This window comes from Heterodontus francisci, unplaced genomic scaffold (genome assembly GCF_036365525.1).
Source record: "Heterodontus francisci isolate sHetFra1 unplaced genomic scaffold, sHetFra1.hap1 HAP1_SCAFFOLD_1503, whole genome shotgun sequence".
NCBI classification, from domain to species: Eukaryota; Metazoa; Chordata; class Chondrichthyes; order Heterodontiformes; family Heterodontidae; genus Heterodontus; species Heterodontus francisci.
This window is the reverse complement of record NW_027142111.1, coordinates 12,923-31,321: the sequence shown is the minus strand read 5'-3', so window position 1 is coordinate 31,321 and position 18,399 is coordinate 12,923. Positions and strand designations below refer to the sequence as shown.

The following is an 18,399-nucleotide window of genomic DNA, read 5'->3' as shown; positions in this document are numbered from 1 at the left end:
CGACACACAGTGGCAGCAGTGTGTACCATCTACAAGATGCACTGCAGCAACTCACCGAGGCTCCTTAGACAGCACCTTTCAAACCCGCGACCTCTACCACCTGGAAGCACAAGAGCAGCAGATGCATGGGAACACCACCACCTGCAAGTTCCCCTCCAAGTCACACACCATCCTGACTTGGAACTATATCGGCCGTTCCTTCACTGTCGTTGGGTTAAAATCCTGGAACTCCCTTCCTGAAGGAACTGTGGGTGTACCTACCCCACAAGGACTGCAGCGGTTCAAGAAGGCAGCTCACCACCACCTTCTCAAGGGCAATTAGGGATGGGCAATAAATGCTGGCATAGCCAGTGATGCCCACATCCCATGAATGAATAAAAAAGTCTTCAGCCGATTCAATTCACTCCATGTGATATCAAGAAACAACTGAGCGCACTCGATACAGCAACTGCTATGGGCCCTGACAACATCCCGGCAACAGTACTTAAGACTTGTGCTCCAGAACGAGCCGCATCCCTAGCCAAGCTGTTCCTGTACAACTACAACACTAACATCTACCCAACAATGTACAAAATTGCCTCGACATGCCCTGTCTATAAAAAGCAGAAAAAATCCAATCTGGCCAATTACCACCCCAACAGTCTATCCTCTATTACACAGCAATAACCTGCTCACCAATGCTCAGTTCGGGTTCTGGCAGTCTTCATTGTAGCCTTGGTTCAGAAATGGACAAGGGGGCTGAATTCCAGAGGTGAAGTGAGTGACTGCCCTTGAAATCAAGGCAGCATTTTATCGAGTGTAGCATCAAGGAGCCCTAGCGAAGTTGAAGTCAATGGGAATCAGGGGGAAAACTCTCCACTGGTGGTGTCATACCAAAGGAAGATGGTTGTTGGGAGGCCAAAGAGCCAAGTCCTAGGACATCGCTGCAGGAGTTCCTCAGGATAATGTGCTATGCCCAACCATCTTCAACTCACCTCCTTACTCCCCAAAGGCTGTTCACCATCTACAAGGCACAAGTCAGGAGTGTGATGGAATACCCTCCACTTACCTAGATGGGTGCAACTCCTTGATCGGCACCCCACCCACCACCTTAAACATTCACTCCCTCCATCACTGGTGCGTAGTGACAGCTGTGTGTACCACATACAAGATACATTTTAGCAACTCGCCAAGCTTCCTTCAACAGCACCTTCCTAAACCCACGATCCCTACCACCTAGAAGGATAAGGGCAGCAGACGCATGGGAGCATCACCCCCTGCAAGTTCCCCACCAGGTCACGCACTATCCTGACTTGGAACTATAATTCCTTCACTGTTACTGGGTCAGAAACCTGGAACTCCCTTTCTAACAGGACTGTGGGTGTACCTACACCGGATCGGCTGCAGCCGATCAAGGCGGTTGCTTACCACCTTCTCAAGGGCAATTAAGGATAGGTAACAAATGCTGACCTTACCAGTGACGCTCACATCCCATGAAAGAATTTAAAAAAAACCCTAGGAACCTGAAGTCCTCCCTCCTGCACTAATTCTCAAGCCATACATTCACTTGCCCTATCTTCCTATTTTTGTACTCATTCGCACGTGGCACTGGGAGTAACCCAGAGAGCTTTGAGGTCCTGTTCTTTAACGTTTTTCCGAGCTCCTGAAACTCTAGGGCATCAACCCTTTCCCTTCCTGTCATTGGTTTTAACATGGCTGATCCCTTTCCTTCGCAGAACAACCTGTACCCGTACTTAATGTTTTATAAGCAGAGTGGAATATCTACTCTTCCATTCTGTTGTATTCCATCAGTTACAATAACAATTTATATTTATATACCAACTTTAGCATCGCACAAGCTCCCAAGGCGCTGCACAGAAGCACAAATCAGACAAAGGTTTATACCAAGCCATATAAAGTGATAATAGGACAGGTAGCCAAACACTCTGTCAAAGAGGTAGGTTTGAAGGAATAGAGGGAGAGGCAGAGAGGGAATTCCAAAGCTTGGGGTTTAGTCAGCTGAAGTCACTGCCCCTCAATAGTGGCGCGATGAAAACTGGATATGCGCTGGAGATCAGAAAAGAGGACCGCAGAGATCCCAGAGGGTTGTGAGGCTTAGAGGAGGGTACAAAAATAGGGAATGGGGTAAGGCCATGGAGGGACTTGCACGCAAGTATGAGAATTTCAAAAATGCGATGTTGACAGATTGGGGAGCCAGTGTCGATCAGCGAGCACAAAGGTGGGGGCAAGTTAGGAAACGTGCAAGAGATTTTCGATTAACCTTAAGTTTATGGAAGAAGCGTCTTTGTTGTTTTGGCATCTCCAGAACGGTCAGGTTTGTAATGATTGTAAACACATTTACACACAAAATACTGGTCGTTTACTTGTTTAATGGTCAATAAAATTGTCTGTTGGTTCATGGCCTCAACCTGATTATGATGAGCTGTACGTTGAATCAAAAGTGAGATCATGTGGCTATTTGTGGCATATTCCAGTAAGAACGTAGGAGACTACTCAGTTCCTTGAACCCATTCTTGCCATTCAATTAGATCACGGATGATCCATTGCCACTTACCTGCCAGTGAGCCCGAGTATGGCAAGGAGGGTTTTCCGTTCGCACCCCCCCACCATGATCACTACATCCACCAAGACACTGGGTAGGTAGGGGTGCACTTGGGGTCATAAGGGACAGCAGGCCCACTTACAGGGGATGAATATTTAGCGTCAAAAGTCCAAGCAACGTGAAGCTTGAATGTAACCTGTTTTACATTACAAAATGCATGCAATTTGTGACAAAAAAAAAATCAATTGAAACCAGTTCAACACAGTCTGTTGTGTTCGTTGGTGCTGTGCCACTCTCCTGTACTGTCCTCGCATTGGAGGACGACTGACAGGGAAGTGCCTGATTGTCACTTCCTCTCACACAAACAGGCAGGTTGGTAACTAGGCCCCTGACCACCAGGCAAACGGTGGAGTAAGGCCTGACTGGTGGTCCCAGTTCACACATTCAATGGCCAACTGTGCCGTGTTGCTACTGTGATACCAAGACGCACGATCCAGATGCAAGGGGAGGGTGCAGTCTGCTCTGTTAGGACAGAACGTGAGCATTCAGCCACAGTTTGTTTGAAAGGTGTCGTCTGTGAGTGTCCCGCGGCTGACAGATATTCAATGAAACATTTTGCTTCTCCAAACAAGCGCCTGGTCCACCTTGTGGGATCCCGCTTTTCTCTCCAACTGGATTTCCATTTGTCTCTTTTGCCCACGGTGCTCCTCTTTGGCTCTTCCCCATGCCCCCTTTTCCCTGGACCTGTACTTGCTTAAAAACAGTTCCTCTCTTTTTGAAAAGAGGCAGCGGAGGTACGATGGTTCCAAAGGCCTCCTTCTGCATTGTATCATTCCATGAACTACTACTTCTGATGAACAGTCATTGGACTGGAAACGTGAACTCTGCTTCCTCTCTCTGCAGGCGCTGTCTGACCTGCTGAGCATTTATTGGTTCTTTATTTCAGGCTTTGGACATCTGTAGTATTTTGCCTTTTGTTTCTGTCTCTTTCACCAATTTGGTTGGCGAGATGGGAAAAAGCCGAGAAACAATACGTGGCTGAATTGGATTCAGGCCATCAACAGGAGGAATGTAGGTGGTGGAGGGGTCAAGGTAGTAAATAGTCACAGGAGGAGGAAAGGCATTGGTGGAGGTTGGAGCGAGGTGAGCTGTTTGACCTTGCTTGTATCTCCAAGGGTCGGACTGTTGCTCACACGAATCAAGACGTGCTTCACCCCCGGCGATTACATCCCTGACTCCAATTCCTCCGCGGATAGCCTGCAGGCGGCGGGACGGTGAGTCTAGTGCACCGACGTGACTAGATTAACTCCGGGAGGTTGGCGCACCATCCAGTCCAGTAGTTGCGCTCGACGTGTTGCCATTTCCTTGCAGAGATTGCTTTGGTTGCTGCTCCTAACCATCGGCATCCTTTGAGGCCTGCTTCCTGGCGTGCATGCGCCGGTGGCGGGACAGATTGGAGGAATCGTTGAAGGACTTGCCACAGGCGGGGCAGCGGAAGGGCCTCTCACCCGTGTGGGTGCCCTCGTGCCGGCGAAGGCTGCAGGGGTCGCGGAAGCGACGGCTGCAGGCTGGGCAGGGGTAGGGCCGGCCCTGGACGTGGGTGCGCTGGTGGGCTGCCAGGCTGGAAAGCTGGCGGAAGGCACGGAAGCAGGCGGGACACTGGAAAGGCTTCTCACCGGTGTGGGTGCGGCGATGAATAGCCAGGTTGGAGGACTGGGCGAATTCCCGGCCACACTGGCTGCACTCATAGGGCTTCTCGCCCGTGTGGATGCGGTGGTGGGCGACCAGGTTGGACAACTGACTGAAGGCCCGGTCGCACTCGGGGCACTGGTAGGGCTTGGCGCCCCGGTGGGTCAGCTGGTGCTTGCGGAGGCTGGACAGCTGGCTGAAGGCTTTGCCGCAGGAGTGGCAGAGGAAGGGCTTCTCGCCTGTGTGGATCCGCATGTGCAGTGCCAGGGTGGAGGCTCCGTTGAAACGCTTGCTGCAGATCAGGCAGGGGAAGGGCTTGAGGTCGGAGTGGCTGCGCCGGTGGGTGGCCAGCGTGGAGGACTGGCTGAACTCCTTGCCGCACTCGGGGCACTGATAGGGCTTCTCGCCCGTGTGGGTGCGGAGGTGAGTGGCCAGGGTGGAGGAGCGGCTGAAGCCTTTGGTGCACTGGGGGCAGCGGAAGGGCTTCTCGCCCGTGTGGGTGCGCCGGTGGGTGGCCAGGTGGGAGGACTGGCTGAACTCCTTGCCGCACTCGGGGCACTGATAGGGCTTCTCGCCCGTGTGGGTGCGGAGGTGAGTGGCCAGGGTGGAGGAGCGGCCGAAGCCCTTGGCGCACCGGGGGCAGCGGAAGGGCTTCTCGCCCGTGTGGCAGCGCTGGTGGGTCAGCAGGTTGGTGGAGCGGCTGAAGCCCTTTCCGCAAACCGGGCAGCGGAAGGGCTTGTGCCCGGGGCACGGGTGGGCCGCCAGGGCGGGCAGGCGGCTGAATTCCCGCCCGCAGGCCAGGCACCGGTGCAGCCTCTCCCCGGCGTGGGTCCGCAGATGCCGCTTGAGGTGGGAATTCCGGGCGAAGCTCTTGCCGCACTCTGAGCAGATGAACCTCTTTGGGCCCCCTCGGGTTTCCAACCCTTCGGCAGGGCTCAGAGCCGTCTGAAGGCAGGACTCCGTCTGGGGCTCATCCCCCATGGCTGCACCTACAATAGATAGATCCTGATTACTTTGGTGTCAGATTGCCGGTGACGCTTTCACGCGGCCTTTCCCGATTCGCTGCAGGTTATTTGGGTTTTGAATCTGAGACGACCAAGGGATTCTTTCTGACTCGCCCCCGCGAAGCTTCCACCTCTCTCTCTCTCACAAGTGCTACCCCCAGCACCCTGCTCTTGCTCATACCTCAGTGCTGTGAGGACTAAAGGCTTCCTGAGAAGGCGGGAGAGAAGTATCAAAGGGAAGAAGGGAGGGAGAGAGAGAGGGAGAGCTAGAGGGGTGGGAGGAGGAGAGGGATGGGGTGGGGCAGGGGAATGAGAGAATGGGAGATGCTTCTTCCGTGCTTGCTGCCGTGCAACCTTCCAGCACCTGGCAGCATTTCAACACACTTGGTTTTGGAATGGTTAAGAGGTAAAAAAGACAACATGCTCAGGGGGGTAACTGTGAAAAATATATTTCTTCTCAAGAGCACAGGAGTGAGCACGATAGTGGGATTAGACTGGATGGGATATTAAAGGATATGGGAAGCGCACAGGAGATCAGGATTAACCCAGATGGGATATTGAAGGGTACGGGAAGTGAGCAGAAAACGGGGTTAAACCAGGTGGTTCAGTTGCAGACAAAACTGACATTTTTTAAAACAGTGTGTTATGTTTTATAATTCTCCTGTCATTAGAAAATAGCCTGTCGTTCCCCAGTAACATCGCTCACAGATCCATGGGAGATGGGTGGAGGGAATTAAAGGGATGGGTGAGTGAGAGAGGATAGGGACAGCAGAGTTCAGCCTCACATTAAACCGTGCTGCCCATGTGCTGTCCTTACTGATCGACACACCAGGTCATAAGTCCCCACCACGGCCTCTCCCACCCTCTTGTCACTGTCTCTTCCAAACCTACTGAACTTCCCCAAGACCTCCATTCCTCAGACTCAACTTAGCCTATCCCTCCCCTTCCTTTTCCTTCATCCCACCACTGGGAGCCCTGCCTTCAGCCGCATGCCTCCTACTGTGTGGAAATTTGCTCCCTAAAACCACCTGCTTCCCCTCCCCCCCCACCCCGCCCTTGTAAAAACATCCTCAAACCCCCAATCCCTGAGCAAGCAGCCGGGCTCCCCTTGGTATTGCTCCCTTTCAGGCTCCTTCCTCCTGTTACAAGGCACTTTGGGATGTTTTTAACTGCTGAAGACGCAGCGTAAATGCAGTTTCTCCTGGTGTTGACTCAGCCTGAATGGCTCCCCTTTGCTGACCAACCACATTTGGGGAGTTATTTCAATTTCAAGACAGATTCTGCAGTAATGCAGATTCAAATCCAAGGCGCGCCCCCTCATAAAACGCTCCCCCTCCCATACCGTTCAATTAAAGTCTCCCCATTCAATCCCTCAGTTCGAGGCTCCCTCCCACCGTTCGAGACCCGCTCCCACTTTTCAAGGACCCCCGAATAAAAGTCCCCTTGATTTAAAGCTCCTTTGTCAATTAAAGTCCCATTCCTCGAATAAATGTCCCTCATCTCCTGAATTAAAGTCCCCTCCTCCTGAATTAAAACCCCCCTCCTCCTGAATTAAAATCCCCTTTTCCTCAATTAAAATCCACCTCCTTAATTAAAATCCCCCTCCTTTTCCTGAATTAAAGTCCCCATCCTGAATTAATCTCCCCTCCTTAATTAAAGTCCACCTCCCCTGAATTAATCTCCTCTGAATTAAACTCCCCCTCCTGAATTAAAGTCCCCCTCCTGAATTAATCTCCCCTGAATTAAACTCCCCCTCCTGAATTAATCTCCCCACCTTAATTAAAGTCCACCTCCCCTGAATTAATCTCCTCTGAATTAAAGTCTCCCTCGTGAATTAATGTCCCCTAAATTAAAGTCCCCCTCCTGAATTAAACTCCCCCTCCTGAATTAATCTCCCCACCTTAATTAAAGTCCACCTCCCCTGAATTAATCTCCTCTGAATTAAAGTCTCCCTCCTGAATTAATCGCCCCTGAATTAAAGTCCCCCTCCTGAATTAAAGTCCCCCTCCTGAATTAAAATCCCCCTCCTGAATTAATCTCCCCTGAATTAAACTCCCCCCTCCTGAATTAATCTCCCCTGAATTAAACTCCCCCCTCCTGAATTAATCTCCCCTGAATTAAACTCCTCCTCCTGAATTAATCGCCCCTGAATTAAAGTCCCCCTCCTGAATTAAAGTCCCCCTCCTGAATTAAAATCCCCCTCCTGAATTAATCTCCCCTGAATTAAACTCCCCCTCCTGAATTAATCTCCCCTGAATTAAACTCCTCCTCCTGAATTAATCTCCCCTGAATTAATCTCCCCTGAATTAAACTCCTCCTCCTGAATTAATCTCCCCTGAATTAAACTCCTCCTCCTGAATTAATCTCCCCTGAATTAAACTCCCCCCTCCTGAATTAATCTCCCCTGAATTAAACTCCTCCTCCTGAATTAATCTCCCCTGAATTAAACTCCCCCCTCCTGAATTAATCTCCCCTGAATTAAACTCCTCCTCCTGAATTAATCTCCCCTGAATTAAACTCCCCCCTCCTGAATTAATCTCCCCTGAATTAAACTCCTCCTCCTGAATTAATGTCCCCTGAATTAAACTCCCCCTCCTGAATTAATGTCCCCTGAATTAAACTCCCCCCTCCTGAATTAATCCCCCCTGAATTAAACTCCCCCTCCTGAATTAATGTCCCCTGAATTAAACTCCCCCCTCCTGAATTAATGTCCCCTGAATTAATCTCCCCCTCCTGAATTAATGTCCCCTGAATTAAACTCCCCCCTCCTAAATTAATCCCCCCTGAATTAATCTCCCCTGAATTAAACTCCCCCTCCTGAATTAATGTCCCCTGAATTAATCTCCCCCTCCTGAATTAATCTCCCCTGAATTAAACTCCCCCCTCCTGAATTAAACTCCCCCCTCCTGAATTAAACTCCCCCCTCCTGAATTAGTGTCCCCTGAATTAAACTCCCCACTCCTGAATTATCTCCCCTCAATTAAACTCCCCCTCCTGAATTAATCTCCCCTGAATTAATCTCCCCACTCCTGAATTAATCTCCCCACTCCTGAATTAATCTCCCCACTCCTGAATTAATCTCCCCTCAATTAAACTCCCCCCTCCTGAATTAATCTCCCCTGAATTAAACTCCCCCTCCTGAATTAATCTCCCCTGAATTAAACTCCCCCCTCCTGAATTAATCTCCCCTGAATTAAACTCCCCCCTCCTGAATTAATCTCCCCTGAATTAAACTCCCCACTCCTGATTTAATCTCCCCTCAATTAAACTCCCCCCTCCTGAATTAATCTCCCCTGAATTAAACTCCCCCCTCCTGAATTAATGTCCCCTGAATTAAACTCCCCCCTCCTGAATTAATCTCCCCTGAATTAAACTCCCCCCTCCTGAATTAATATCCCCTGAATTAAACTCCCCCCTCCTGAATTAATATCCCCCCTCCTGAATTAATGTCCCCTGAATTAAACTCCCCCCTCCTGAATTAGTATCCCCTGAATTAAGCTCCCCCTGCCTGAATTAATGTCACCTGAATTAAACTCCCCCCTCCTGAATTAATCTCCCCTGAATTAAAGTCCCCCCTCCTGAATTAATATCCCCTGAATTAAACTCCCCCCTCCTGAATTAAAGTCCCCCTCCTGTATTAATATCCCCTGAATTAAAGTCCCCCTCCTGTATTAATATCCCCTGAATTAAAGTCCCCCCATGAATTAATATCCCCTGAATTAAACTCCCCCCTCCTGAATTAATATCCCCTGAATTAAAGTCCCCCCTCCTGAATTAATCTCCCCTGAATTAAAGTCCCCCCCATGAATTAATATCCCCTGAATTAAACTCCCCCCTCCTGAATTAATATCCCCTGAATTAAAGTCCCCCTCCTGTATTAATATCCCCTGAATTAAAGTCCCCCCATGAATTAATGTATCCTGAATTAAAGTCCCCCCATGAATTAATGTATCCTGAATTAAAGTCCCCCTCCTGAATTAATATCACCTGAATTAAAGTCCCCCCATGAATTAATGTCCCCTGAATTAAAGTCCCCCCATGAATTAATGTATCCTGAATTAAACTCCCCCCTCCTGAATTAATATCCCCTGAATTAAAGTCCCCCTCCTGTATTAATATCCCCTGAATTAAAGTCCCCCCATGAATTAATGTATCCTGAATTAAAGTCCCCCTCCTGAATTAATGTCCCCTGAATTAAAGTCCCCCCTCCTGAATTAATGTCCCCTGAATTAAAGTCCCCCTCCTGTATTAAAACCCCCTGAATTAAAGTCCCCCTCCTGAATTAAAGTCCCCTCCTGAATTAATCTCCCCTGAATTAAACTCCCCCTCCTGAATTAATCGCCCCTGAATTAAAGTCCCCCTCCTGAATTAAAGTCCACCTCCTGAATTAAAATCCACCTCCTGAATTAATCCCCCCTGAATTAAACTCACCCTCCTGAATTAATATCCCCTGAATTAAACTCCCCCTCCTGAATTAATCTCCCCTGAATTAATCTCCCCTAAATTAAACTCCCCCCTCTTGAATTAATCTCCCCTGAATTAAACTCCTCCTCCTGAATTAATGTTCCCTGAATTAAACTCACCCTCCTGACTTAATCTCCCCTGAATTAAACTCCCCCTCCTGAATTAATCTCCCCTGAATTAATCTCCCCTAAATTAAACTCCCCCCTCTTGAATTAATCTCCCCTGAATTAAACTCCTCCTCCTGAATTAATGTTCCCTGAATTAAACTCCCCCTCCTGACTTAATCTCCCCTGAATTAAACTCCCCCCTCTTGAATTAATCTCCCCTGAATTAAACTCCTCCTCCTGAATTAATGTCCCTGAATTAAAGTCCCCCCATGAATTAATGTCCCTGAATTAAAGTCCCCCCATGAATTAATGTATCCTGAATTAAAGTCCCTGAATTAAAGTCCCCCATGAATTAATGTATCCGGAATTAAAGTCCCCCCATGAATTATTGTATCCTGAATTAAAGTCCCCCACATGAATTAATGTATCCTGAATTAAAGTCCCCCCATGAATTAATGTATCCTGAATTAAAGTCCCCCACATGAATTAATGTCCCTGAATTAAGGTCCCCCATGAATTAATGTCCCCTGAATTAAAGTCCCCCCATGAATTAATGTATCCTGAATTAAAGTCCCCCACATGAATTAATGTCCCTGAATTAAAGTCCCCCCATGAATTAATGTCCCTGAATTAAAGTCCCCCCATGAATAAATGTATCCTGAATTAAAGTCCCTGAATTAAAGTCCCCCATGAATTAATGTATCCTGAATTAAAGTCCCCCACATGAATTAATGTCCCTGAATTAAAGTCCCCCCATGAATTAATGTCCCTGAATTAAAGTCCCCCCATGAATTAATGTATCCTGAATTAAAGTCCCCCATGAATTAATGTCCCTGAATTAAAGTCCCCCCCATGAATTAATGTCCCTGAATTAAAGTCCCCCCATGAATTAATGTATCCTGAATTAAAGTCCCCCACATGAATTAATGTATCCTGAATTAAAGTCCCCCACATGAATTAATGTCCCTGAATTAAAGTCCCCCCATGAATTAATGTCCCTGAATTAAAGTCCCCCCATGAATTAATGTCCCTGAATTAAAGTCCCCCCATGAATTAATGTATCCTGAATTAAAGTCCCCCCATGAATTAATGTCCCTGAATTAAAGTCCCCCCATGAATTAATGTATCCTGAATTAAAGTCCCCCACATGAATTAATGTATCCTGAATTAAAGTCCTCCACATGAATTAATGTCCCTGAATTAAAGTCCCCCCATGAATTAATGTCCCTGAATTAAAGTCCCCCCATGAATTAATGTATCCTGAATTAAAGTCCCCCCATGAATTAATGTCCCTGAATTAAAGTCCCCCCATGAATTAATGTATCCTGAATTAAAGTCCCCCACATGAATTAATGTATCCTGAATTAAAGTCCCCCCATGAATTAATGTCCCTGAATTAAAGTCCCCCCATGAATTAATGTATCCTGAATTAAAGTCCCCCCATGAATTAATGTCCCTGAATTAAAGTCCCCCCATGAATTAATGTATCCTGAATTAAAGTCCCCCCATGAATTAATGTCCCTGAATTAAAGTCCCCCCATGAATTAATGTCCCTGAATTAAAGTCCCCCCATGAATTAATGTATCCTGAATTAAAGTCCCCCATGAATTAATGTATCCTGAATTAAAGTCCCCCACATGAATTAATGTATCCTGAATTAAAGTCCCCCCATGAATTAATGTATCCTGAATTAAAGTCCCTGAATTAAAGTCCCACATGAATTAATGTATCCTGAATTAAAGTCCCCCCATGAATTAATGTATCCTGAATTAAAGTCCCCCACATGAATTAATGTATCCTGAATTAAAGTCCCCCACATGAATTAATGTATCCTGAATTAAAGTCCCTGAATTAAAGTCCCCCCATGAATTAATGTATCCTGAATTAAAGTCCCCCCATGAATTAATGTATCCTGAATTAATGTCCCTGAATTAAAGTCCCCCCATGAATTAATGTATCCTGAATTAAAGTCCCCCCATGAATTAATGTATCCTGAATTAAAGTCCCCCCATGAATTAATGTCCCTGAATTAAAGTCCCCCCATGAATTAATGTATCCTGAATTAAAGTCCCCCCATGAATTAATGTATCCTGAATTAAAGTCCCCCCATGAATTAATGTATCCTGAATTAAAGTCCCCCCATGAATTAATGTATCCTGAATTAAAGTCCCCCCATGAATTAATGTATCCTGAATTAAAGTCCCCCCATGAATTAATGTCCCTGAATTAAAGTCCCCCCATGAATTAATGTATCCTGAATTAAAGTCCCCCCATGAATTAATGTCCCTGAATTAAAGTCCCCCCATGAATTAATGTCCCTGAATTAAAGTCCCCCCATGAATTAATGTATCCTGAATTAAAGTCCCCCATGAATTAATGTATCCTGAATTAAAGTCCCCCACATGAATTAATGTATCCTGAATTAAAGTCCCCCCATGAATTAATGTATCCTGAATTAAAGTCCCTGAATTAAAGTCCCACATGAATTAATGTATCCTGAATTAAAGTCCCCCCATGAATTAATGTATCCTGAATTAAAGTCCCCCACATGAATTAATGTATCCTGAATTAAAGTCCCCCACATGAATTAATGTATCCTGAATTAAAGTCCCCCATGAATTAATGTATCCTGAATTAAAGTCCCCCACATGAATTAATGTATCCTGAATTAAAGTCCCCCCATGAATTAATGTATCCTGAATTAAAGTCCCCCCATGAATTAATGTATCCTGAATTAAAGTCCCCCCATGAATTAATGTCCCTGAATTAAAGTCCCCCCATGAATTAATGTATCCTGAATTAAAGTCCCCCACATGAATTAATGTATCCTGAATTAAAGTCCCCCCATGAATTAATGTATCCTGAATTAAAGTCCCCCCATGAATTAATGTCCCTGAATTAAAGTCCCCCCATGAATTAATGTATCCTGAATTAAAGTCCCCCCATGAATTAATGTCCCTGAATTAAAGTCCCCCCATGAATTAATGTATCCTGAATTAAAGTCCCCCCATGAATTAATGTATCCTGAATTAAAGTCCCCCCATGAATTAATGTATCCTGAATTAAAGTCCCCCCATGAATTAATGTATCCTGAATTAAAGTCCCCCCATGAATTAATGTATCCTGAATTAAAGTCCCCCCATGAATTAATGTATCCTGAATTAAAGTCCCCCCATGAATTAATGTATCCTGAATTAATGTCCCCCCATGAATTAATGTATCCTGAATTAATGTCCCTGAATTAAAGTCCCCCCATGAATTAATGTATCCTGAATTAAAGTCCCCCCATGAATTAATGTATCCTGAATTAAAGTCCCCCCATGAATTAATGTATCCTGAATTAAAGTCCCCCCATGAATTAATGTCCCTGAATTAAAGTCCCCCCATGAATTAATGTATCCTGAATTAAAGTCCCCCCATGAATTAATGTATCCTGAATTAAAGTCCCCCCATGAATTAATGTATCCTGAATTAAAGTCCCCCCATGAATTAATGTATCCTGAATTAAAGTCCCCCCATGAATTAATGTATCCTGAATTAAAGTCCCCCCATGAATTAATGTATCCTGAATTAATGTCCCCCTCCTGAATTAAAGTTCCCCCTCCTGAATTTATGTCCCCTGAATTAAAGTCCCCCTCCTGAATTTATGGCCCCTGATTTAAAGTCGCCATCCCTGACCCCTCCAACCTCCCTTCCAACGCTCAAACACAGTGGGGCCGAGCAGCGCCTGCCTGGCTCCCATTCCAGAACCTTCCACGCCGGCCCCGCCCCATTCCAGAACCTTCCACGCCGGCCCCGCCCCATTCCAGAACCTTCCTCCCCGGCCCAGCCCCCCCCTCGTTCCTCACCAGCAGCTCCCCCTCGCGCGCCGACCGTTAACCGAAACTCCGCGCGGGAAGCCCGGCTCCGCCTCTCGTCGGCACGCTCCGGGGCGGCTAGAATGATTGACAGTTCAGCTGGCCATTCAGTGGCGGGTATCCCGTGCACCGGACCGCCAATCATAGTCATCAGCCAATCGTCAGCGTGTGGGCGGAACTTGTTGTCAAACCTTCCCCCCCCCCTCCCTCATCAACCCCGCCCTTCCCACATCCATCACCCAGTCCCATCCCTCCGTCTTCCTCATCAACCCCGCCTTTCCCAACTCCATCCCCCAGTCTCCCCCTCTCCCTCATCAACCCCGCCCTTCCCACATCCATCACCCAGTCCCCTCCCTCCGTCTTCCTCATCAACCCCGCCTTTCCCAACTCCATCCCCCAGTCTCCCCCTCTCCCTCATCAACCCCCCCTTCCCACCTCCATCCCCAGTCCCCTCCCTCCGTCTCCCTCATCAACCCCCCATTCCCACCTCCATCCCCCAGTTCCCTCCCTCCGTCTCCCTCATCAACCCCCCAGTCCCACCTCCATCCCCCAGTTCCCTCCTTCCGTCTCCCTCATCAACCCCCCCTTCCCACCTCCATCCCCAGTCCCCTCCCTCCGTCTCCCTCATCAAACCCCCATTCCCACCTCCATCCCCCAGTTCCCTCCCTCCGTCTCCCTCATCAACCCCCCCTTCCCACCTCCATCCCCAGTCCCCTCCCTCCGTCTCCCTCATCAAACCCCCATTCCCACCTCCATCCCCCAGTTCCCTCCCTCCGTCTCCCTCATCAACCCCCCATTCCCACCTCCATCCCCCAGTTCCCTCCCTCCGTCTCCCTCATCAACCCCCCATTCCCACCTCCATCCCCCAGTTCCCTCCCTCCGTCTCCCTCATCAACCCCCCATTCCCACCTCCATCCCCCAGTTCCCTCCCTCCGTCTCCCTCATCAACCCCCCTTCCCACCTCCATCCCCCAGTCCCCCCTCTCCCTCATCAACCCCCCATTCCCACCTCCATCCCCCAGTTCCCTCCCTCCGTCTCCCTCATCAACCCCCCTTCCCACCTCCATCCCCCAGTCCCCTCCTCCCATCTCCCTCATCAGCCCCCCCATTCCCACCTCCATCCCCAAGTCCCCTCCCTCCGTCTCCCTCATCAACCCCCCCAGTCCCACCTCCATCCCCGTCCCCTCCCCCGTCTCCCTCATCAACCCCCAGTCCCACCACCATCCCCCTGTCTGCCTCATCAACCCCCCATTCCCACCGCCATCCCCACCCTTCCCTCCGTCTCCCTCATCAATCCCCCATTCCCACCAGTCCCCTCCTCTCCCTGTCTCCATGAACTTCCCATTCCCACCTCCATCCCCCAGTCCCCTCCTCTCTCTGTCTCCCTCATCAACTCCCCATCCCCCAGTCCCCTCCTCTCCGTCTCCCTCATCAACTCCCCATTCCCACCACCATCCCCCAGTCCCCTCCTCTCCCTTTTTTCATCAATCCCCCATTCCCACCTCAATCTCCCACCACCATCACCCAGTCCCCTCCCTCCGTCTCCCTCATCAACCTTCCTCCCTGTCCCCCCTCCATCCCCTCCGCTCCCCGTCTCCCTCAACCCCCCACAGTCTCACCTCCATCCCCCTTCCCCCGTCTCCCTCATCAACCTTCCTCCCTGTCCCACCTCCATCCCCCCATCCCCTCCTCTCCCCGTCTCCCTCATCAACCCCCCACAGTCTCACTCCATCCCCCTCCCCACGTCTCCATCAACCTTCCTCCCTGACCCACCTCCATCCCCCAGTCTCCCCTCTGCGAACTATCAACCACCCCAGTCCCCTCCCCACGTCTCCCTCATCAACCCCCCACAGTCCCACCTCCACCCTCAGAATCTCCTACTTTCCCACCCACAACTCCTCCGACCCCATTCCCACCCCAGTCTCTCCCTCTTTCCCACTCCCGTCCCCATTCCCACCCAGATCCCTAACCTCTCACCCACCAACACCCCCGTCCGATTTCCCACCCCAATCTCTCCCCTTCCTGCCCCTCAGCATCCTTTACCACTCATTACTCCCAGTCTCTTACCTCCTCTCCATGAATCATCTCCCCAAGTCTCACCTCTGCCCCCCGCCCCCCACAGTCTCCATCAGGGTAATGCTGTTGATGTGGTGTACACGGACGGCCAAAAAGCATTTGAGAAAATGTCGCACAACAGACTTGTGAGCAAAGTCATAGCTCATGGAATACAAGGGACTGTCGCAACACGGTTACGAAATTGGCCGAATGACAGGAAGCAGAGAGTAGTGGTTAGCGGGTGTTTTTCGGACTGGCGGATGGTTAGTGGTGCGTTCCCCAAGGGTTGGCCTCAGGACCCTTGCTGTTCCTGATACACCTCAATGACCCAGACCTTGGTGTACAGCGCACAATTGCAAAATTTGCGGATGAGACGAAACTTGGAAACAATGTCACCTGCGAGGAGGATAGAGTAGAACTTCAAAAGGACATCGGTTGGTGGAATGGGCGGACAGATGGCAGATGAAATTTAATGCAGGGGAAAGAGTGAAGTGATTCATGTCAGTAGGAAGAATTTGGAGAGACAGTATAAAATCAAGAGTGCAATTTTAAAAGGGGTGCAGGAGAAGAGGTGTGGCCGTTCGCCTTGGAGAAGAGGAGATTAAGATAGAGCTGTTCAAAATCAGGAGGGGTCTGGACAGTGGGGGAGGGAACTCCTCCCTCCAGTGAGTGAGGGATCTCCGGGGGAGGGAACTCCTCCCTCCAGTGAGTGAGGGATCTCTGGGGGAGGGAACTCCTCCCTCCAGTGAGTGAGGGATCTCCGGGGGAGGGAACTCCTCCCTCCAGTGAGTGAGGGATCTCTGGGGGAGGGAACTCCTCCCTCCAGTGAGTGAGGGATCTCCGGGGGAGGGAACTCCTCCCTCCAGTGAGTGAGGGAACTCCGGGGGAGGGGAGGGAACTCCTCCCTCCAGTGAGTGAGGGATCTCCGGGGGAGGGAACTCCTCCCTCCAGTGAGTGAGGGATCTCCGGGGGAGGGAACTCCTCCCTCTAGTGAGTGAGGGAACTCCGGGGGAGGGGAGGGAACTCCTCCCTCCAGTGAGTGAGGGAACTCCGGGGGAGGGAACTCCTCCCTCCAGTGAGTGAGGGATCTCCGGGGGAGGGAACTCCTCCCTCCAGTGAGTGAGGGATCTCCGGGGGAGGGAACTCCTCCCTCCAGTGAGTGAGGGATCTCCGGGGGAGGGAACTCCTCCCTCCAGTGAGTGAGGGAACTCCGGGGGAGGGAACTCCTCCCTCCAGTGAGTGAGGGAACTCCGGGGGAGGGAACTCCTCCCTCCAGTGAGTGAGGGATCTCCGGGGGAGGGAACTCCTCCCTCCAGTGTGTGAGGGAACTCCTCCCTCCAGTGAGTGAGGGATCTCCGGGGGAGGGAACTCCTCCCTCCAGTGAGTGAGGGATCTCCGGGGGAGGGAACTCCTCCCTCCAGTGAGTGAGGGAACTCCTCCCTCCAGTGAGTGAGGGAACTCCTCCCTCCAGTGAGTGAGGGATCTCCGGGGGAGGGAACTCCTCCCTCCAGTGAGTGAGGGATCTCCGGGGGAGGGAACTCCTCCCTCCAGTGAGTGAGGGATCTCCGGGGGAGGGAACTCCTCCCTCCAGTGAGTGAGGGAACTCCTCCCTCCAGTGAGTGAGGGATCTCCGGGGGAGGGAACTCCTCCCTCCAGTGAGTGAGGGAACTCCTCCCTCCAGTGAGTGAGGGAACTCCGGGGGAGGGGAGGGAACTCCTCCCTCCAGTGAGTGAGGGATCTCAGGGGGAGGGAACTCCTCCCTCCAGTGAGTGAGGGAACAGCTCCCTCCAGTGAGTGAGGGAACTCCGGGGGAGGGGAGGGAACTCCTCCCTCCAGTGAGTGAGGGATCTCAGGGGGAGGGAACTCCTCCCTCCAGTGAGTGAGGGAACTCCTCCCTCCAGTGAGTGAGGGATCTCCGGGGGAGGGAACTCCTCCCTCCAGTGAGTGAGGGAACTCCTCCCTCCAGTGAGTGAGGGATCTCCGGGGGAGGGAACTCCTCCCTCCAGTGAGTGAGGGAACTCCTCCCTCCAGTGAGTGAGGGAACTCCGGGGGAGGGGAGGGAACTCCTCCCTCCAGTGAGTGAGGGATCTCAGGGGGAGGGAACTCCTCCCTCCAGTGAGTGAGGGAACTCCTCCCTCCAGTGAGTGAGGGAACTCCGGGGGAGGGGAGGGAACTCCTCCCTCCAGTGAGTGAGGGAACTCCTCCCTCCAGTGAGTGAGGGATCTCCGGGGGAGGGAACTCCTCCCTCCAGTGAGTGAGGGATCTCAGGGGGAGGGAACTCCTCCCTCCAGTGAGTGAGGGAACTCCTCCCTCCAGTGAGTGAGGGAACTCCGGGGGAGGGGAGGGAACTCCTCCCTCCAGTGAGTGAGGGATCTCCAGCCTCTGGAGTGCAATGAAGTCACTTTTGGTGAGACCCCGCCCCCTCAACCCAATCCCCAATCCTGATTGGTGGCAGCGGACGGTTGTTGTTGTCCCCCAATGGCCAGGAGTCCTGTCAATCACAGGGTGTGGGCTCTGATTGGCTGTCTGTACTTCCGGTGTGTGGGGGAATCCCCTCCCGCCTCTGACTCAGTTGTTTTTTATTTGCTACATTTTCTTTTCCCTTTCTGTTGTCCCGGAGATTTTCGGTTCCCGGTTTTCCCCGGGGTGGGTGAGGGGCGGGGGAGGGGTCGCCAGTTGCCA

The 18,399-nt window shown here is 50.4% G+C and overlaps 1 protein-coding gene across 1 annotated transcript; it reads right to left on the bottom strand.

The window, feature by feature from the left end:
- Nucleotides 1–2,247: 2,247 nt before the first annotated feature.
- LOC137366617 (zinc finger and SCAN domain-containing protein 2-like) lies at nucleotides 2,248–13,729 on the bottom strand. Its single transcript, XM_068028330.1, has 2 exons — nucleotides 13,655–13,729; nucleotides 2,248–5,220 (listed from the first exon to the last, which is right to left on the bottom strand). The coding sequence occupies exon 2, from the start codon at nucleotides 5,210–5,212 to the stop codon at nucleotides 3,935–3,937; it is 1,278 nt and encodes a 425-aa protein (XP_067884431.1). The 5' UTR covers nucleotides 5,213–5,220; nucleotides 13,655–13,729; the 3' UTR covers nucleotides 2,248–3,934.
- Nucleotides 13,730–18,399: the final 4,670 nt, after the last annotated feature.